This window comes from Eublepharis macularius, chromosome 2 (genome assembly GCF_028583425.1).
Source record: "Eublepharis macularius isolate TG4126 chromosome 2, MPM_Emac_v1.0, whole genome shotgun sequence".
Classification (NCBI taxonomy): domain Eukaryota; kingdom Metazoa; phylum Chordata; class Lepidosauria; order Squamata; family Eublepharidae; genus Eublepharis; species Eublepharis macularius.
The window spans coordinates 151522321-151544116 of NC_072791.1; the positions used below are offsets into that span (position 1 = coordinate 151522321).

The 21796-nt window shown below is 44.9% G+C and overlaps 2 protein-coding genes across 2 annotated transcripts in view; one reads left to right on the forward strand and one right to left on the reverse strand.

Moving 5' to 3' along the window:
- Positions 1 to 1864: 1864 nt before the first annotated feature.
- PPP1CA (protein phosphatase 1 catalytic subunit alpha) lies at positions 1865 to 8998 on the reverse strand. The gene is made up of 7 exons (XM_054970604.1): positions 8776 to 8998; positions 6277 to 6408; positions 5921 to 6151; positions 5596 to 5700; positions 4109 to 4332; positions 3379 to 3513; positions 1865 to 2262 (listed from the first exon to the last, which is right to left on the reverse strand). The coding sequence occupies exons 1-7, from the start codon at positions 8828 to 8830 to the stop codon at positions 2152 to 2154; spliced, it is 993 nt and encodes a 330-aa protein (XP_054826579.1). The 5' UTR covers positions 8831 to 8998; the 3' UTR covers positions 1865 to 2151.
- A 4398-nt stretch (positions 8999 to 13396) lies between these two features.
- TBC1D10C (TBC1 domain family member 10C) overlaps positions 13397 to 21796 on the forward strand; it is a 31225-nt gene continuing 22825 nt past the window's right edge. The window contains exon 1 of the mRNA XM_054969901.1: positions 13397 to 13622. Within this exon, the coding sequence (XP_054825876.1) occupies positions 13426 to 13622 (197 nt within the window). The 5' untranslated portion in view covers positions 13397 to 13425. The remainder of the gene's footprint in view (positions 13623 to 21796) is intronic.

Sequence of the window (21796 nt, forward strand, 5' to 3'; positions counted from 1 at the left end):
TTTGGCCTTCACTCCTGGAGTGAGTAGTTCCCACTTCTCCATTCAAACAGAACAGGATTACCAAAGACATATTAGTGTATATTATAATTTTTTAGTAGTCCCAAGTATCTAATAATAATAACATTCAATTTATATATCTAAGATCTCTATAAGCCAAGTCAGGGTAAATCTAATCAAAAATGGTGTATAGGGGAACTGGGACCTACTTACTCCATGAGCATCTACGTATGTGTGTGTGTGTGTTGCTTGGTCAGGCATCCTATAATCTATGGTTTGGCCAAAACATGTTTGATGACACATGTATAATGACGACTAACAATAGCGGCTAATTTTTTTAAAAGATACCTGTAAATGTTTGACATCCCCATATGTATGGGTGCAATTGTTTAAGAATTTCTACACTAAGGGAAGGTGGAACCAGAGTGATACTGTTTTAATCATATAGTTTTAATTCTTGGAATTTTATTAAAGATTTCAATATCTATTGGGGTGGCATTGGTCTTGGCATCTGTATACAAAAGGTTTTTTAAAAAATTTCAACCTATTTGTTTTCCCAATTCGGTGTTTTTTTTTTAAACCACACAAAAAAGTACTGGCCATGTCTATTTCACTTATTTGCTATGGGTCCTGCACTAGGTTAGGGTATTATGAGAAAGTCCTTTTTACAATATAAAGCTCCTTTAATAGAGCGACAACTGCAAGAAGCGATCTAATATGTAAATGTATAGACTACTCAGTTTTATAGGCAGGGGGTAAATAGTCAAGCAGTTGTGTACAAGAACATGAATTTCTATCTACCTTACTGCTCATAGTACCACCTTCTGTACTCCAAATAACTCGATCTCTTCACATGGGTTTTGCTTGCAGCTACTGATGCTTTGCCCCTCTTTCTGGTTAAGCCTGCCGTGATTACCTGAGCCCAGTAAGAGAGGGCTAATAATACTGTGCTGTGGCCTGGAATGTAAAAAACCTAAGCAAGCAACAAAAGACTGATTCATATTTAGAATGAAAGGGCAAAGGACCCTCTAAACAGATTACAGCATATGAGAGAGCTGCCAAGGCTGTGCTGTGCTGTGCTGAAATGTAGATTTTTCCGTAACTGCCCTAGGAAATCACTAACAGAAAGTTGAATGTGTATGGTTTATAGCTAGACTGCCTGGACAGTAGGCTAATGAAAACCATCTTTATGGGCCCCACCTTCTAGAAGGTTCTGAATCAGAACCCTCAAAACTCAAAAGACTCTCTAGATTCTGGAAGTCCCCGTTGTAGTTTGACCTCCACACAGGTTACTGTAAAAGGATTTTAGCTGGCAAGATATGGAGGGCAGTATATCAGCTAGGCCCTGATCCTGCTATAGACAACCTTCCCCCAGGTGTGGTGGAGGAAGGAGAGGGGTGGTGCAAAACTATGGCCCTTAGATAGGGATAGTTCCCCTCACTTTTTAATGCCAGATTTCTCATCAGCAATCAAACTCAATCTTAATTACTATTAGTGATTGCTTTTAAGAGCAAGCTATCAACCTCATCCTATTTTTTCCTTAAGACATCTCATGCAGGCTGGATCCATGCATGGTAGGATACTGTGCTACTGTAACTGTTCACCTCCTAGAGGTTTCTGTTTGCACAGGAAGATACAGATGGTGAATGATTACAATACTATTATTTCAGCCACTATCTAAAACAGCAGACATACTATTTCCTTTTTAAATTATAAAAAACACATCTTCCTCCTATGTCGAGTAAACACCATCTTACACTTATAAAAGTCAAATTCCCATATCAAGATGAAAAGCATTGTTCCATCTCACCATCCAACCCCCATCTTTTTATTTTCCCAAAGAGTAAACACCAAAGGCAGCCCCACATAAGAATCTTACATGTTTATTCAAAAAAGATGTAGTACCCCCATGGGGGAAGGGAGGGCATACATCAGGACAAAGTTGGCAAAAAAGTCAATCAAAAATACCCCCAAAAATAAAGACATCCCCATTCCCAGGGGAGCAGAATTTTTGGTATTCATATTCAGAAGTTTTTTAAAAAATTACATGGCTGGGCCCCTGGCGAGGTAGGCAGCCGCTGTACAGTGTAAGCGCTACGCAAGACAGCCTGGGCCCCACACCTACAGCTGAGGGGAGGGGACAGGCAGGACTAGTTACTTCTTGGCTTTGGCCGAGTTGCGTGGTGGAGTGACGGGGCGCCCACCAGGGTTCAGACCACTGAACTGGCCATATTTACCCTTGTTCTTATCAGCTGGTTTCAAGATCTGTAGGATGGAGAAGAGAAAAAAGAATTAGATGTTGGAGCCCAGATGGGAAAAGTCCTTTTTTCTGCTCTACCTGTTAACCCCCGCCCATTTCACCTTAGCATCAAGATGGCAGATTTTCAGCAAGGAAAGGCAGACGGGAATCTCACATTACCAGTATTTTAAAGAAAACTATTAAAAATGTAGTTCCATTATTTCCACAAGGCTTTTATTTTAAACTCTCAATCCTCGTTCCCAGTTATAACCACAGGTAAGTCTCTCTCCTTCCTACTGTTTTCTTCCCCACCCTCAGTTTTGGGGTTATGAAAGCTTTGGGGGAAATGATCTGTCTACATTTTGCTTTATTTTCTGCAATTCTGAAGCACCACATACATCATGGACAGCAGGATATAGCAATAAGGTTGTCTATATGTATCAGAACAATTATATTAAACTTGAGATCTGATCGATCTTTTCCCTCCCTCGTCAAACATGCCTTGTGTAGAATTAAGAAGACACAAGTAAGTGTTTTATTCTTGTATTTTTATCTAGGCTCTGGTCTGGATAGAGCAACTTGAACTCCAGGTGCACAGCATTTTAAAATATACATTGGACAAAAATCAATTGGAAAGTAAAAACAAAAGATACCTCCCATTGCAAATCAGTTTCACAAACAAAAGTACAGCCTCAAATGCCTGCCAACTCAGATTTCTGATTTTGATACTGTTATCAAGAAGTGTTTTGTATACATAGTTACAGTGATTCAGCGTATCTAACAGTGTAATATTAAACAGAGTTACAGTCTCCTAAATCCATCAGAGTCAATGGGCTCACAAAGGAGTAGCCCTGTTCAGTTTTTTTAAAAACTGCTAAGTTTTAATTCTTAAAAATTTAAAAGATGCGTTTTAAAAATTAAAAAGGGTTTATAAAAACAGGTGGTCATATTCTAGGATTCCACACATCTAATTTGGTATCTGAATATAGGATCATAACGATTTCAACTTTCAAGGGGGCAGGGAGCCCTGGCTCCTGTTTTTACTACTATACAACCTCTCACATACTGTCTACTCAAATTGAGATACTGTAACCCTGAGAAGAAAGGGCAATTAACAAAGTGCTACTTTCAACTGTTCTCACCTGGAAGGAGCACATCAGAGTCTCATCAACGCTCATCATTGCACCTGCATTATCAAACTCACCACAGTAGTTTGGAGCAGAAAAGAGTGTTACCAACTGCCGTTTGGCAAAAAACTCATAGCCATCTTCTACCACCTGGAGGGAGGGGAGAGATTTAAAAAACAATTAACTCACAAGCACCCATATGTTCCCAAATCAGAAAAATGACCAGGGCTTTTTTTCTGGCAAAAGTGGTGGTGGAACTCAGTGGGTTGCCCTCGGAGAAAATGGTCACATGGCTGGTGGCCCCGCCCCATGATGGCTGGGGGTGCCCCACCCCCACATGGCTGGTGACCCCGCCCCCTGATCTCCAGACAGGGGAGTTTAGATTGCCCTCCCCGCCACTCAGCTCCTCTGTCTGGAGATCAGGGGGCGGGGCCACCAACCATGTGACCATTTTCAAGAGGTTCTGGAAATCCATTCCACTGCGTTCCAGCTGAAAAAAAGCCCTGAAAATGACACATCTTGTACCACATTCTGTTCAGACCCCTTGCCAGAAGCAGCAATTACCCTTCCACCCTAAACTGCCTCAGTTTCTAAGGCAAGATCTAGGTCCGATAATAAAAGGAAAGCCCATTTAAGCCTGCCCCTGAGCTTTCTGGTCTTGGGATTTTCCAGCTTAGCTCAGATGTGATTGCTGCTGCCACCATCAGAGGATTTAGCCATGCCTCCTAACCCACATTGCTCTAACCTGGTGTGCTCGACAGATCAAATCCAGATCATGTTTGTGCAGGAATTTGGCGACAACCTCTGAACCAAAGGTAAATGATACTCCACGGTCATTCTCGCCCCAGCCCTGCACATCTTTGTCAGGATCAGACCAGAGTAAGTCACACAGCAGACCCTGGTCAGGGACATCTGTAGGCCTCATGATCCGCCGAATCTGCTCCATGGACTGGAGGTCAGGAGAGAGTCCTAGAAGACAAGAAGAAAGTGTTGTTAGACTGCCATGGGGAAGCACAAGGGTAGCTGCCCCCATATTAATTCATTGCATACCTATCTGTCCCTTAACTGGTCAATCTTTACATTCCCTCCCTTACATGGTAAATTTTCCAGCACCTCCCTTAGTTTACACTGCAGTTTTGCTTTGTTAACCCCCCCCCAATTTATCCAGCCATTATTCCCTATTGGAAAAATATGAGGGGTGGTGGTGTCATTTTTCAAGCAAACACCACCAAATCTGCAGAAACTTACTCCTTCCTGTTCACTAAAGATGCTCCAACCAAGTTTCATGAAGACTGGACTCAGGGGCAAGCCCTGTCCAAAAGCCAGTCTCAATGCAATTCCCACTCCCAACATAAACTGAACCAACAAAGCCCAACAGAACCAAAGTGAAGGTGGTGCACCAATGTTACATCAGAAAACCCCAATATAAAAGTTTAATAATTCCAAACTGAAGTGGGGGGCCGCAGGGTTTAAAAGGCAGCTGGCAGCTTGAAAGACTCTTCTGGAGCTCAGGCAGAGTTGGGGGGCAGGATGAAAATCAGCTCTGCCTGCTGCCTCCTGTCCCCTACTGCTTCATGCCACTCTCCAACCACGGCACAGAACCTGCCTTTGCTTTGTGCCACTGCCCTCTCGCTCACTGCTGCTCTGCCTCCGCAGTGGCTGCCTGCGACTGAATAAATCCAGTCCAGGAGAGTTTGGCTTCCAAGTCTGATCTGGGATTCTCTACTGTGATTTGGCATAGCAGGAGTATGCCAGACTGGCATAAATCTGGCTATTTAGACGGATCACGAATCCTGCACGGTACATCCTTATTACAGAACTCCCAATATTCTCTCTTCCACCAGCCTTTTCTGTCAAAATTGAAAGAAAAAAGGACTCCCTGCAGCAGAAGTCAGACAAGACAAAATTACAGATTACTAGTCCTTCAGAACTAGGTGCCTTGCATGGTTTGAACTGGTGCTCTTCCTCAGGAGGAAGAACAACATCTAAAGAAAGCTTTTGTCTAAAGCTCTATGCAACTTTGTTACAGATCTTCAGACAAAATCTTCCTCCAGATGTGCCACTCGCTGAGGAAGAGCATCATCTTGAGAATATACAAGGCATTCAAATCGCCCAGCAAACTGTTGGGTTTTGTTCCTGCACCACATCTATGTTTTGTACTGTGCCTAGTGGCACAGCAGCAGAACCAGTTTTGCACATCTTCCTTCCGGTCCAGTCCTCGGGCTGGCTCACCTCCGTGGCAGCAGAAGATCTTCTCATCAACAATGGCAGCAATAGGCAAGCAATTGAAGCAGTCAGTGAAGGTTTTCCACAGTTTGATGTTATAGCGCCTCTTACCTGTAAAGAACAGAGGAAATTAGGAAGGAAGGAAATGGACTGAGTAGTCAATGAGTTCCTGGGAGTGGGGAGGGTGCAAGAGAGAACCACAGTCAGAACAGGCTGATGCACAAATCACAGGGCCTTTTCCAATCCAATACTGCCACATTTCCCTAGAGAAAAGCACTGTGCCTCACCCCCACATGCTTGCATTCCCTAAAACTAGGAGTTTTGTGCTCACATTCATCATAAAAACCATAGATGCGATTGATGCTTGCACACTCGTGGTTCCCGCGCAACAGGAAGAAGTTCTCAGGATACTTAATCTTGTAGGCCAACAAGAGGCAGATGGTCTCCAGTGACTGTTTCCCCCGATCCACATAGTCACCCAGGAAGAGGTAGTTGCTCTCTGGGGGGAAGCCCCCATATTCAAAAAGTCGCAGCAAGTCATAGTACTGCCCATGTATATCACCTAGTGAACAAGAAGAAAAATGCTGACAGTATCAACAGCTCCTAACGTATCCCTCCCTTCTTTTAGAACACAGGCCAGTCAACCCCCCCCCCTTCTCTTTTGTTGTGGAGGAGGAACCAGCTTACCACAAATCTTGAGTGGAGCTTCCAGCTCCAGTAAGATGGGCTGGCTCAAGAAGATCTCCCGGGACTTCAGGCACAATCCCCGGATCTCGTTTTCTGTCAGCTGCACATTTTTGCCAGGACGTGAGCCTTGCACTGGGGAAAAACAAAACAGGCTGTCTCACATCCTTCCAAATGCTAGCATTAATTTTCCCAAGCCATATCCCTCCATCTCAGCACCAGGACCCCACACTGTCCACATTCTTTTTCCTCCTTTCTGTGCCATGGATTGACACACATTGCCAGCAACTAGGCCACACTCTCAGAGGCACAGCTATGTTCTTGGCTTGGGAAGGGCAATAACAGTTGGTAGGACTCCTGTCTCTAGAGCATGCAAATGCAGCTCCTTAAGGGTCACACTGAAACCATCTCGAGAGTTCTATGCTGGGATTACTCACAAAGGTAGCTGCACCACACCTGAGTTATCCATTGCAGTGCAACTTTTGCTCCAGTATCTGATGCCAGATGTGAGGCCAGTTGTGTCTCTGCTCTCCCCTGGGAGTTTGTTCCTGGCTGCATCCCTCTCTGCCTGGACATCTGTGTATTGTCTGTGGGCCAAGAAAAGCCCAGCCCACACTCTAATCTCCCCACACAAATAAAAAACACCAGGATTAAGAAGCACTGGAACAAACAATCAAAAAGCCCAACATCAGTTGACCTGACCTGACCTTTAGCCAGGCTTCCAGGAAGAAAAGCAAGCAAAGGAAAGCCAACATGAACACTCTACAGAGATGGCACAGGAAAGCCTAAAACTTTGGACCATGATGCCACCAACAAGTCCGCCTCCACCAACTAGAATCTGCTACCATGGTTTATCTTCGTAACTGTTTCAAGCAGCAGAGCCAGCACTTCTCCAATCACAAAAAGGTTGCCCTTCTTCTGTGGCCAGGTGCCTTTTTCTTGCAATAACCAGCTCTGAACCATACCAATAAGTAAGCACAGGCAACTTCAGGACTGACATCAATAAATTCAGTTTCACCTTCAACTCTCCATAAGCTGTTAACCTCTCTCAGCCTCAGTTTCCCACCTGTGCAGGAGTGGAGGACCTATCTGAAAGCCAGTGTTTAGAATAAACACAGCTACTGGGGAGGGGTGTTGGTGGTGAACCTACGCACAGCCGGTTGACCAGGAATAGCCTAGTTCCCCCTAGATTCAGCACCCTGCCCAGGCTGGTTAGAAAACCTGCTCTCACTGGAACCTACTTCCGAGTAGACATGCTTAGGCTTGTGCTGCACAGAATGCAAAGGAGGTTTTGCAAACGGGGGTTAAAGTGTTTCACGAGGCAACCATAACATTGCATGTGCCTGTTCCCCGCCTGCCTGTGAATGTCAGGGAGAAAAGCAGCCACCCCGCCCAAGAATAAAGCCCCCCCCCCGGAGGGGCCACTGATCCTTTGGCCAAGGCCGTCTGCAGAAGCCGGGACCACAGAGCCAGACAGCCGCCCTCGGGAGTCGGCCCGCCCTCCCCCAGCCTCACCTCCACTCCCTCCTGACCCAAACTCTACCCCGCTATTTTACGCCCAGCACCGTAACAGGGCTTCCGCCCCGAAATGCCATCCAGACAGCCAACCCACAGCCAAAGGAAATTTCTCGTGAGGCGGAACAGGCTCTAGTCGGTTCCCAGCGCCTTTGGGCAGACCTTCTTCGTCCCTTCGCGTGGGAAAGCGCTCGCAATAGATTAAGGAGGGAGTGCCCCTCCCCAGACCTTTGTCGCGATCTGTCGCCACCCCCCAAAGGAATCTGCCCCTCGGCCACCCCCGCCGCCGGTTGGGAGGGGGAATCCCAGAGACGCCTCCTCGTAGGGAGCCGCCTGCTTCGTTCCCCCCTCCCCCGCACCCAGCTCCTGCAACGCTGCCCCCTCGATCTCCCTGCCCAGCTCGCTCTCCATCCTACCGAATAACTGCTTCGGAGCCCGCAGCCCAGATCGCAGCGAGGCCTCCCTCGGAAGCCACAAGGTTAGAACAAGCCGTTAACAAAAAACAGCTTTTGCGGAGGAGAGACAGCCAGGAGTTACCCAACAGCGCGCTCCTGGTTTCGGTCCCGGTCACTGGAAGCGGACCAATCGCAACCCCCACCGGCGCCGAACGGCCCCTTCACCCCCGTTAAACCACCACCCTCTCCTGCCTTTTCACCTCCCGCCACCGCGACCCACCAATCCCCAGAATGCGCCCTGAGACCAAACAAAGACGTCCTCAGCCAGGCACAGCGCAGCCCGCACGCCAAGCGGCGCCCCGGGCTGCCTCAGAACAACTCCCAACGCGCCACGGGAGTTTGCGCTTCTCTCCGTGCGGACAGCGCGATCTGGCGAGTGCGCCGCGACGCATTCTGGCGCGGGAGCCGGCCAGCATCCCCCACGCCTTGCCCGCCTTTTACTCGGGGGCAGGAAACGGAGTCCTCGGCGCCGGCTCGCCGCCGCCCAAATCGCGGCCGGCTAGACGAAGGGCTCACAAGCTCGGCCTCGCACCTTCCAGCAGGCGCCCGATGATGGAATCCAAATTGAGTTTCTCGCCGTCCGACATGGCGGCAGTGGCGAGGAAAGGAAGCTTCGGCCGCCTGAGGTCCTCCCACTTGGCGCACCCCTCCTCGGCGATACCAGCGAGCAAGCGGCAGGGGTAGGGCCGGCTCTCTTCAGCCACTTCTCGCCGAGGAGGCTCCGCCGAAGCGAGGAAGCAGGAAAGGAAGCCGAGCGCGCACAGGCTCCGTCGGCCGCCGCAGCCGCAGCCGCCACCTACAGGCTGGAGGGATCAACACGAGCCAAGCAGCGTGAACTTGCCCTGAGATTGCGCCATCCTTGGCCTCTCCCGAGAGAAAAGGCGTCGGGGAGCCTCTCTGAGCAAGCAGGTGCCCGGGGGAGGTGTTTAGTCGGGCCAAACGTCAGACAAACCAGAGGAGGCTGCCTTAAATTTGCATACCACTTACAATTATGTCTAATAATAATAACCTTGCGGGGTTTAACATCGTTAGTCTTACATTCAGGGTCATCTTCCTTTTGAATAAATACGGGTATTCAACAAAACAATCGACAGCCAATAGCAGAGATACACCAAATAAATAATTTTTAAAATACAAGGCAGCCAAAAGAAAACTCATCAATGGAATCCTGAAACAGATATTTTCCATTTCTTATGAAAATTCAAGAATGATAGAGACTTCCACACCTTTTACAGGAAGATGTTTCCTGATGGGGAGGGGGGGACAGGAAAACATTGGGTGTAAATCCCACTGTTCTCACATATTAAGGGATGGTACCACCACCACCGATTGCCAAACATCTTGATTGGCATATGAACATGCAGAATAGGCTGAAGGTTGAAGTTTCTGAATAGTCCTCATGGGCATCCCCCAGTACACAGGGCTTTACAATAGTTCCGTAGAAGTTACAGAAGCCTGGATGAGCATAGCAAGTCCAACAAGGCATGTAAGTGAAACAGGGCATTAAGGACAAATTGCAGTCTGTTTTTCAAAAAGCCAAGAGTGCTCCTAAGTTCTTCATTTGGTGCAACAGAAGAGCAGCTACCTTATCTACCACAGACCAATCAATTCCTTTGAAAACTTCAGCATTCCATTCCACCATCACTTCTGGCTTGTCTGTATTCCATTTTGGGTTGTAGTTATAAACATATACAGTTATAAAGTTTGTCCAGATCTATAATCCTTAAATCCATGTAATACCATCATGTATTAGGACAAACCACAATGATACAAAACAATTCCTCAGAAGTTAAGGCAGCGGCAAAAAATGCTTTCAACAACCTCACTCTAGCCTGGGCTTCTTATCTTGACACAGCTGACCTGGCCACTTGGATCCATGCTATGGTAACATCAAGGCTTGACTATTGTAATGCTCTATACAGAAGTCTCTCTTCTAAGTTAATGAGGAGGCTCCAATTAGTGCAAAATGCTGCAGCTCTACTGTTATCAGGAGCGAGCAGGAGCATGAACATCACTCCCATCCTGCAGTCACTCCATTGATCAGTTATCATGCTCAGTTCAAGCTATTAGTTATTACATACAAAGTTCTTCACAGCTTTGGTCCAGCAAACCTAAGGGACTGCCTCTCTCCCTATGTTCTTCCGTGGCAGTTTCGCTCATCTGAACAGGGTCTCCTGCAGGTGCCAGGCTGCACATGGGTGAAGTCAGCAGCAACCCATACACAGGCTTTCTCTGTGGTGGCTCCTATCCTGTGGAATGACCTACCTGAGGAAGTCAGAAGAGCCCCCACTCTCCTGGCTTTTCATAATGCAAAACCAAACTATTCAAAAAGGCTTTTTACTCAAATGGGAGGGCTGTATTGAAGGGATGAGGTCTCAGATGCTTCGCTAATGAGTTAGGGACCATAGACTTCATCACTATATTGCCTTACATATTATCTGTTGCTTTAGATATGTACTCCTATGTACCACTTATGTTCCATGTTGTCTAATGTTAGTCCTAGAACTGATTATGTTCTGCTTCAGTATTTTTTCTACTCTGTATTGGATTCTTGCTAATACTATGTCTTTTAAACTTGTATCTATTTACTCTATGGCATTGTTTATGGAAATGTCCTTGATACTGATTGTACTAATCTCATACTGATCTGCCTTGAGTCTCAGTGAGAAGGGTGGACTATAAATGACATAAATAAATAAATAATAAAATAAATATTGAAGAATTCTTCAGGCTAAAAGTTACTTTCATAACAGCCAGCATGATGAAGAGTCGGGTGAGTTCAAAAGCCCACCCAGCTGTGTCATTTTGGTTGGTCCTAATAAAAGGCATTACATGGATTGTGTTTTTGTTTGGGATTTTATTTCAGATAGACATGGTTGCCAACAACTTATAAATACCCTGGGAATGAGTCCCTTTTATTCCCACTTTAGAACTCAGGGGAGTGAGCCTGAAAGCCAATGACTTCTCCAAGACCTCCCACTGTTAGGGTACTCACAGCTGGAGTAGGCCCACCAAAATACAAAACAGGCTTTGTTTTTGACCTCTCCCAGCTGTCTGTTCACGGGGTCATATTAGTTATCACTGCGTCTAACATTTCCATTACACTTCTCTATCCATTTTTCCTGTTGCGGGGAACAGAAAATAACAGAAACCATATGGCAGTGCACCATGCCTGAGAGAAGGAAAGAGAAATGAGTAAATTATAGTTGCTCCCAGATTGGCTTCAGTGCAGGGTTTCTGCTTCACATGTACTTAAATTTCTATATGGAAAGCATTTTGGTTGAGTAATGAATATGCATCCTACCTGTAGATCATCCCATATTACAATCGCTTGGGAAGTTTTTTCATGCTTTGTATATACTATGCCACATAATTCAGATGCTATGAGATATACAGAATTTAAGTTATTTATAGTCTACCTTACTCACTGAGACTCAAGACAGATTACACAGCGTGGATCAGTGCAGTCAGTTTCAAAGATATTTCAATTAAAAATGTAATAGCATATATAAATGAAAATTTATAAAGATTTAAAACCAGCAAAAATCCAGAGGTGAAGGAATACTGAAACAGAACACAATTCTAAGCCTGACATATTAAAACAACACAGAAACTATCCAGTAACATCATACTTACAGCAACAGCCAGTACATAGCAATAAAGTCTATAGTCCCTTTAATAATATATCACTTTGAGACCACTTTCTTACCATACAGCCCTCCTATCTGAGTAAAAAGTGATCTTGAATAATTCAGTTTTGCATCATTTGCAGAAAGCCAGGAGTGTGGAAGCTTTCCTGACTTCTTCAGGTAGGATGTGTCATAAGGTTGGGGCCACCACAGAGGATGCACGCGTACAGGCAGCTTTTGATTTTGCCCATGTGCAAGATGGCACCAGCAGAAGTCCCTGTTCAGATGAAAGAAGCTGTCATGGTGAAACATAGGGAGAGAGGCAGTCCCATAGATATGATGGACCAAGGCCGTGTTGTGTATGTGATGTAATATTCATGTTCCTGATAACTCCCAGTAATAACCAAGCTGCCATGTTCTGCACCAGCTGAAGTCTCTGAGTTAAAGAGAAAATCTAGGTATGTATGAATGAAAAACTTCACTCTGTGATCATTACACATGATCACTTGCATGTGTGTGCATGCTCATTCTTGCACAGAAATGCCTTCCTTTTATAAATTACTGTTCACTTATAAAAGCTTTTCTTGTTTGATTAAGACAGTCTAGGTCCTTTTCCTAGCCCAGTTGGAATATGCAGCTGAATCACCCCACCCTTAATCTTGAAAATACACATACAAACTGTCTGCATCTCATGCTCTTGAGAACTATGTGGCCATGACATTGGATATGTGGAAGAACTGCTCAATTATACAATGTCCTGGTTTTCTTAAAGTGTTGTGGAGAACCAGGTTTGGTTACGGAGCTCACAGCTATTCCAGCCATTGTATTGTAAAAGTCTTTACACATTCAGTGACTGAGGTTGTCCAAATTGTGATACTAAAAAGACCACTCAAGACGGTGCATAAACACAGCCCTCCCTCAAGAAGTAACACTTACTGTTCCCTGGGAATCTGGATGACCTGAGTCATTTCTACTTCAGGAGCAACACAAACTGTATATGAGTCACCTGTAAATAATATAGGGCATTAAACTTCTTGAAGACCGTTCGCTGGTGGCCTCTCACCAAGGATTTTTGAAACCAGGTTGGGACACATGCCCTTCAGCAGGGGGCACTGCAAGATGCAGGAAAGGCAAGGTAAGCTGCTTCTCCATTCCAACCTGAAGGGGGAGCAGTAAAGAACAAGGAATGTTTCAGCTACTTTGCAGGCCTCTATGAGAAGCATCACAGAAAGCTGTCCTGCATTTTTTCCTCCCCAAATATTTTCTACTCTCTTCCACTTGTTCTTGCTCGCTGCTCCCTCTGTCCCACCCCACCCACCCCCAGCTCCATTTCTTTTTTAGGGCCCTGGTGCTGTCAATTGTATCAGGAAATGGTTGTGGGAGGAAGTAGTTTGCAGAACCTGTGGTGAACTCTAGTCACAGCAGTACTGCCAAGGGCACATGCATAGATGCACGGTGCTTTGCATGTGAAGCCTGGAAACCAGCCTGAGATAAATAAGGGTGCTGGCCTCAGCCTGCATAAGGGGCTCATCCACAACGTCTTGCAGAGAAAGATGTCGCACCTTTCTCTTTCAGCTGAGCTCCCCAGTGGAAGCCAAGACCTGGCTGAGCTGCCTGAGGCCTCTGATTTCTCATTGGGTCGGGATGATGATGCCAGCTCCTTGGGCTCTGACTCTGAGTTGAATGGGATGGCTCCATATCGCCAGATTGATCGCTATGGCTTTATCGGGGGCAGTGGCCTTAAGGACAGGTAAGAGGAGGGTTGTATTCAAAAACCATTGAGAAGCATTTGTGTATAAGAGGAGTATCATTGAAAGAAAGATGATGGTGAACAGTCCTGTTGTGTGTCTGTACTATACTTGTTTTTTAATGATAGAAACATTCTTTCACATATATCATCATACCTCCTTCTTGTGGGGCCTGTTTCCAGAAATGGGCAATTCCAAGGGTTTTTGAATTTTGATTAGTATCATACTTTGAATGATATCGTTGTTCTTACCTGGCTTGTTACATCGATAGATTCCATACAATAAAGCTCTTTCATTTGATTTAACTTTGCAACAGAGAACACTTCACAGATGTAGGGGTGAGACAGAGAGAGGGGGATTCCCCCAGTCAATCAGTGGCTGTCATGAATGATCATATTCTGGATCTCCACTAGATCATGTGCTGGGCTGCTTCCACATGGAGATTATTCTCTGTGTAGTTCTTGTTATTGCTGTGAATGAAGTGGTAATGAAGCATCCACACTTTCTTTGCTTCTGCCCCCTGCAGCCACCACTTCCCCTCTTGACAAGAATGTGGAAGTAATCTTGGAAAGAGGGACCAAGATGGCAAGATCTCCAGTGCACATCTCCAAGCCTTCCCAGTCTTTCACTTATAGGTGTCCCTTTCTTTTCTATCTGTTTAGAACATACAGGAGCGAATGTAATTTGTTTCCAGTTTTATTATGTAGGATGACAAAGACCCTGGTTCCTTGGTTGAAGCCCACAATAAGTAGCAGCTCTAGAGGGGAAGAGCATCCACATTCATAGCAAAAGATGCATGCAGTGCATCCAGTGGTATCCAGAGGAGCATCATGATGTGGATGGGCATAATCTGATGCTCATCCATATTAACTCTGTACATGGAAATCTGCTTTCATATGGCTTGCAATGATGGTACTTAACTTACCTTTGTGGGCAAATGGACAATGCAAAGTCTGAGGCCCTTAGCATGTTTTCTAAAGTATACATAAATAACAGATCAGCCATTGTGCAATTATGCATGTTTACCTTATTATGCATAGTTTATCTGACAGTTTCTCTTACTATAATCCAGTGCTCGGTAACAACTATATCTGATACAAACATCGGTAATACTCTTATTTAATTATGGCATAATTCTGCATCATTCCAATCTATTAGTTTTCAGATGGCTGGACATTTATCTCTTGGTGAAACTAATAAACTGTTACAGGCTAGAGATGTACCAACTTCAGATGTATTTAGATTAAAGTCTGGAATGTGATTATTTGTATAAATTACCTTTTTGTCTTTGAACTAACATGACTTTATTGAATGGTTAGCCCTTCAGGCTGAACTCTTCATAGGCCCCGAAGACCCTCATCCTAAAGCAAAGTACCATCATTCCTTGACCACAGTTCTTCCACAATGAGAAAATGACTGAAATAGTTGGGTGGGAGTAAAAATTACAGCCCTTTGTGAAATGGTAACATTTGAGAATGGGATTGTTAAAGAGTCTGAGGACTTCATTTGTCAAGGTTAGATACTCCAGAAATAGCTTAAAGAGGGTGATTCTTTTCAATGATACTTTAAAACTGCTCATCAAAGCATATATAGGATCAGAAGAAGGAAAGGAATATTTTAGGAGTTCAGACTGATTTCTTGCATACTGGAATTCAGGAAATTTTATCCAGTCATTGCTCATAGGCTTTATGTAGGTTTCAGAAAGAAACTCTTGAGTCTCAGTGAAAAGACTGCCCAGCTTCCTTACTTCTGCACAGACCTTGTTTTTGTAGCTTTTCTGCAATGCAGTCTCAGAACTCTGTACAATATTACTTATACTATTTGTACTAGGCTGCTTCCACAGTTGTTTTGAAGTTCAATTCCTAACAGAGGTATAAAGTTTCAAATCAGGGCTATGGTGAGTATTGATCTAAAATTTCCTGCAAGGCAGAAGAAGAAGAGCTGATAGGAATTTTCCTCTACCTACTAACTTCCACATCCTGTTTTAGCAATCCTGCTCACCACATCCTCCCCCTGTCTCCATGGCAACTTGGGCACCATAGCAACAAGTGTGGTTACAGTGGTTAGTGACAAGGTTTCTGACTCTTCTGCCTGCAAGGTATCATACTCAGCCAAATCTATACTGCAAACCTATATAAGTGTTTCCCAACCTGTAGGTTGGGACCCTGAACTGGGTCATGAAGCCTCTGAAAATGGTCACAGGCCAGCCCTCCTGAATGACTGCCCCTGCCTTTTGCTTCTTCCCCTCCTCTCCTTCCATGCCACCTTCTCACATTCTCACTTCCTCATTCTTTGCAACCATAATAATGGGGAGGGGGAGATATCTGCAACTAGTAACGTTACAGGTGTTCACACTTTCCTATGTAGAATAATATTTCTGAAGGAAAATTATCTAATATGAAGTGGTTCCTGTAAGAACCAACTTTGGTGCTTAATTTGATGCAGGGCTTTGACCTGTGTTTTAAAAACTAAGATCTTACCCTGGAAATAGTGTGTTTCATATCATACATTACTTGGTCTGTTGTTGTTGTTGTTTTTGTTGTTGTTCATGGCATATGCGTGTTGATGGATAAAGAACCAAGTAAAATGTGTCCTGGTGGTTACTAGAGTGAGTTTCTTAGAATCTTAAAGGGTATTAGAGGGAGTAATGGAGAAAAAGAGGGTGGTCAAAGACTGGAGCATAGCCCTTATATGTAGCCTTCATATTCTTTGTCACCAGCATAAACTTTTAGAAATAGTCTTGACTAATGCCTGGATATAGGGTTGCCAGGTCCCCTGACCCCCTGGTGGGAGATCGAGGGCACGTCTCCTACCTTCTGTTTTCCCTTTTTGCGCTAGCGCTCCAAGCTTGCACGATGACGTCACTTCTGGGAAGTGATGTCATCACATGGGTCATGGGCTGCCCTGGGAGCGCCAGGCAACAGCGCTCCTTCACTATACAGCAGCCTGATTCAGCCCTATTCAGGCCCAAATTGGCCCGGATCTGGCTGATACATAGCATGGCAGCACTCCTGCGCTACGCAGCAGCCCACCACCCAGGAGCACACCGCATTGCCTGGGGGCACACCCCGGGAGGCACGTTCCCCCACACTGCCCAGGTAAGCAAGGGTGGAGGGTGGGAGTGGGGGAATCCGCCATCCTCAGCAGGGGACTGGCATCACTGTCTGGATATGAGAGTCGCTGGGTGGGGCGTATTGTTTTGCTAAACTGCATCTGAGTGATGGAACTGTATTCTTCCACAAGTAGTCAAACTGGAGACTAAAGTGTCTGAGTAACTAACCATTAATAAGAAACACCATGTTTCCTTTGTGTTGCCCGTGATTTCTTTTACTTTTGTGATGTAAGGTGTAACTTTGGCCAACTGACGTGTCTTGCCCCATGCTGAGTATACCATAGGCAGAAGAGGAATCTACTGGGGAAGAAAGAAAAATATTCCTCCCCATAAAAAGTATATCCTTGCCAGGAAACATTTGAAGCTGCCTTGCACTGAGTCAGACCATCAAATGCAGTGTTTTTCTGCAGTAGCATAGTGGTTAAGTGGTCAGCCTTCAGATCAGCACTTTGCTAGTTCGAATCCCACTACTTCTATGAGCTCAGCAAGTGGTCTTGGGTAAGCCAGTCATCTCAGCCCCAGCTCCCCAGCTATATTGGGAGGATAATAATAACACTGACTTTGTTCACTGCTTGGAGAGGGTGTTACCAGAACTGCTCTTTATTATAATGGGGAATTAGCTGTAGCAGTCTGTAACTTAAAATTAGCGCGGATCTTAACCTATGTCTACGGAGGTCCCGATCCCAGACACTCTAGTGAAAAAGAGGCAGACTACAAATAGGTTCCAAACACGTGTATTTAGTGTGGCGTAAGCCTAAACTTGCACAAGCATACAAAGAACACACAAGATCTAAGAAATACAGAGTAGGAAATACAGAGACGTTCGCATTAGCTGGTTCCCAACGATGGTGGGGAATACTCACTTATCCTGAAGCGAAGCAGAGACACAGCAGCAAGGTGGCCCAATGCCAGCACTGGAACCACAGGGGGACAGCAAGGAAGTCTGGATAGGAATGGCCGAGGCCACAGACAGCGAGGGGTTCTGGATGGGAATGGCCTAAGCCACAGACAGCGAGGGGTTCTGGATGGGAATGGCCTAAGCCACAGACAGCGAGGGGTTCTGGATAGGGAATGGCCGAGGCACCGAGTGGTCTGAGAGACCAGCTTAAATACCCCAAAACGTACCCTGGGGCTGGTGCTGTACTTGGTGGTTCTCACAGATTAAGACAAAGGTTCTAATGGGTTACTGAATGGCTTGGATGGGCCACTTTGGTAATCTGATTGTGATAAGTGACACCTCAGGAAGAGGGGACAAAAGAGGGAGGGGGAAATCCAAGCGGGCTGAAAGGATGTTCCAGCGGACAGGGCTTGTCCTGATGTCATCAGCTCTGGAATGCGGAGGTTTCTTTGAGATGCATTCTCTAAGTGCTTGGGATGGTCGGCACTTAGTTCCTTCTCCTGGGCGGCTCCTAAGATATGCAGAGTGGGGCGAGGTACTCTCGCTGCGGACGTGGTGTGCCCGCTTCGCCGAAATGGCTTCCCAAAGCAGTCTCTTCCTCTGGGTCTTCTGGTTGCCTAATAACATGGATGCCGGCTGGGCATGGCTGGGGCTGGATAGCAGGCTGCCCGGTAGCGAGGGCAAGCTCGGGGACCGACCTGCGGGAGGGTCCAGGCGGGAACTGGCCAGGGAGCGCCTAGCCAGGCTCGCTGGAGGTTTCCCCGGCTGGCGCCCGGCTGCTAGCAGCAGCTTGGGCCCATATGAGGCAGGCTTCCATGGAGGCAGGGGGAACAACACTTAAAACACAGTCCAAAGCAGGGAACAGGCACGGTCCGTGGCAGATGGCAATGCAGGCACGGGGCTCACTTGTAATAAAGTCCAAACACACACTAGGAAGTCCAGATACAGGTTAGGGCAGGGCTGCCCAGAAAGAGAGTCCTTTGTGCAGTTATCCAAACATGGAGTCAGGGAACTACACAGTCTATAACAGCAGCAAGGCAATTGACACGCAGGCAGGAAACTGACACGTGTATCAGAATACACACGTGCAAGGCAATCTTTGTGTAGCAATAAAACAGCAATGCAGGAAACTTTAACACAGTTCATGACAGGCCTTAAAGCAGGAGAGGGGGCCTACTTGGCAACAAGGGGCACTAATCAGCAACAACAACAAAGCCTTTATTGGCATATCTCAAGTTATCGATACAGGCAGTAAACAAATATAAAGGCAACAAGGGTAATTTGGGTATAAACAGTTAGACGTTTTTCAATAGATCCTTGATTACCAGACTTAAAAATAAGGCTACCTTTTCAGTTATTTCGGATGATGAGTCATTCAGAAGATGGTACACCATCAAGGCCTCCGAATGACCCAGCATATTAAATAAAATTGGGTCTAAGAGATTAGAATGTATATCAGCATACTGGGAACGATGGAGTAGGATATGAGGCACCGACTCAACTGAATTTGAACTACAAGCACAGAGTCTTGCAGAATATGTGATCTTATTATATCTGCCATAGGTAACTGCAGAAGGGATAGCATTGCACCTAGCAAGTGCAAACGCTCTGTGCATTTGTGGGATATAAGAGGCGGATAAATAAGGAGCCAGTCGGCCAGTAATTAAAGGGATTTCAAAATTCAGAGGGGAACAGGATTTTTTGGCAGAACTGGCAAGCTTTTGCAATTCAGTGTCTAAAATTCTGTGTTTAATTAAGTGATATGCATTTGGGAAGGGGAGCATAAATAATGAATCTAAAGATAAGCCCATTGTAGTTATTTTTTTCTCTATGCAGGCAGTCCAATTGGAGATGGTAAATTCTGACAGCATTTGATGTAAAAAGCTCCTAGGCATTATAGTGCACTAGTCGTAGCCAATATTTAATTAACATAAGCCATGCTCTTGTTTCTACCATGTTAAGGCCAGTTTCTAAACAAAGGACTGCGTATGGAACACAGCATGGGAGACCCATGATTTTTCGCATGAACTTGGATTGAACTCTTTCAATACCAGCCTTGAAGGCACTTATCCATGCTGGAATACCATACAGTAGCTGTGGGATCACTTTGGCCTTAAAAACTTTTAGCACGGCTGGAACAAACTGATTACCTCTATTGAAAAAGAAACGTGAGATGGCTGATGCACTGATGGTAGCTATATTAATTGCTGGTTTATGATGGCTTAACCAGGACATATTGTAAGTGAAGAGAAGACCCAAATATTTAAAATGCTTTACCTGCTCTATTTCTTTTCCATCGAATATCCATTTTGGGGTTTTACAGGACTTGGCAAATACTAATATTTTAGATTTCTCATAAGTCAGCTGTAATTTAGTTGTAGAGAAGAAGCTAAGGCATCTATTCAGCAGACATCTGAGCCCCACCCTTGTACAAGAAAGTAGTACTGCATCATACGCATGAAGTAGAATGGGTACATGGGTAGTACCCAGTTTGGGAAAATGATAATCTTCTTCTACTAAGAAGGGAGCAAAATCATTAAGAAATAAGTTAAATAAAAAGAGGCAAGTATACACCCCTGTTTGACTCCTTTGCTGAAGGGGGTTTTGCATGTTAATTCCCCTAAAGTTGAGCAGGGGCACTAATCTGTCTAGAAGAGTGGTATATAAGCACTATCATCATCATCTCTCACTGACAGCAGTTCTCAAGGGTCTCTTTCCCAACACCTGATATCTGAGATCTGTTACATGAAGTCTGTTAACTGGAGATGCCAGGGATTGGACCTGGACCTTTTACATGCAAAGCAGTTGCACTGGCACTAGTAATGGGGTGGTTTTATCAGAACAAAAGCCAAGACAGTCCATACTACCAAAGAGGCAGAAGAATCAATAGAAGCAGGGATAAATCACCACTTGGAAGCAGTGTCAGAGATGAGATATCGTGGTTATGTATATATTTGCATACAATTCCTTATCTATCATATTTATTCCTTGCCTTTCCACCAAAACATTTGTGGCAGCATGCATGAGATTTTCTTCTTTTATGCTCATGACTTCATGAGGTAAGTAAGGACTGTATTATGTGGTTTTGTACACACACCTTGAAAATAACCGAGCTTTTGCTGAAACAGACACCTTTAAATTTGAATAACATAGCCAGCAAGTGCACCCATGGAATTGGAGATCCCTGGGACAATAGAATAATCCTGCTTATCTGGTGAAGTCCTGAGCATTCGTTTGGATTTTTCCTGTCTGCAAGCCAAGATGGCGAATGAGTCCAGTGTATTTACACTTGCTTCATATTAAGATGGCCGTGTGTGGATTTGAACTCAGGTCTCCGAAGTCTTTACCAACACTCTAACCACTATCATATACCATGTTCTCTATACACACTCTGTGGTGGGTCACACATAATATCTGATGGGACTTTTGAATTAACCATATCTTGCCTCTTTTTCCTCCATATTGTAACTGCTCCTGTGCCTTTCTCTGCTGTTCTCTGACTCTATTGGTTAAGCATCCATGGACTATATTATACGAAGCATGGAGCCCAAGATTAGTACTCCAAAGCTCCTAGTGGGTTGCCAGAAAGGTGTGATCCTGGGATAGCAGCATGTTGGGCCCACCTTGCGGTATCACTGAGTTTTGCTATGACCATCTTTAAAAGGTGTAATCAATATTTACTTGTTCATTATATCAGGCCATGCACTATATTTGCTTCCAATTAAAGTTTATTACTTCAGTGATTTAAAGTTAAATATTGACTACTTTTTGCTCACACAAGTGATGTTTACTAACATTTATTCAAGTGTTTTGCTTCCTTGTAACTTTATCATTTATTGCTTACTTTTCACTCAGCTGCAGCAAAACCGCTGCCCTTTCATTTACTTGCTCAGTATTCCTTACAGTTATTCCACAATGAATATTCAGTTTATTTCTTTGTTACTGAGTGGCTAAGCTTCACTGATTCAGTTTTTGCACATTGTAACAAATGGAAATTTTTCAAAAAAAAAAAACAACTTGGAAACTTCCAATTGCTACAGAACACTGCAGCATGGTTAGTATCAGGTGTGAGGTGTGACGTGCATATCAGCCCCATCCTACAGATACTCTCTTGGTTACCAATCAGTTACCGGTTTCAGTTCAAGGTTCTGGTTATTGCCTACAGA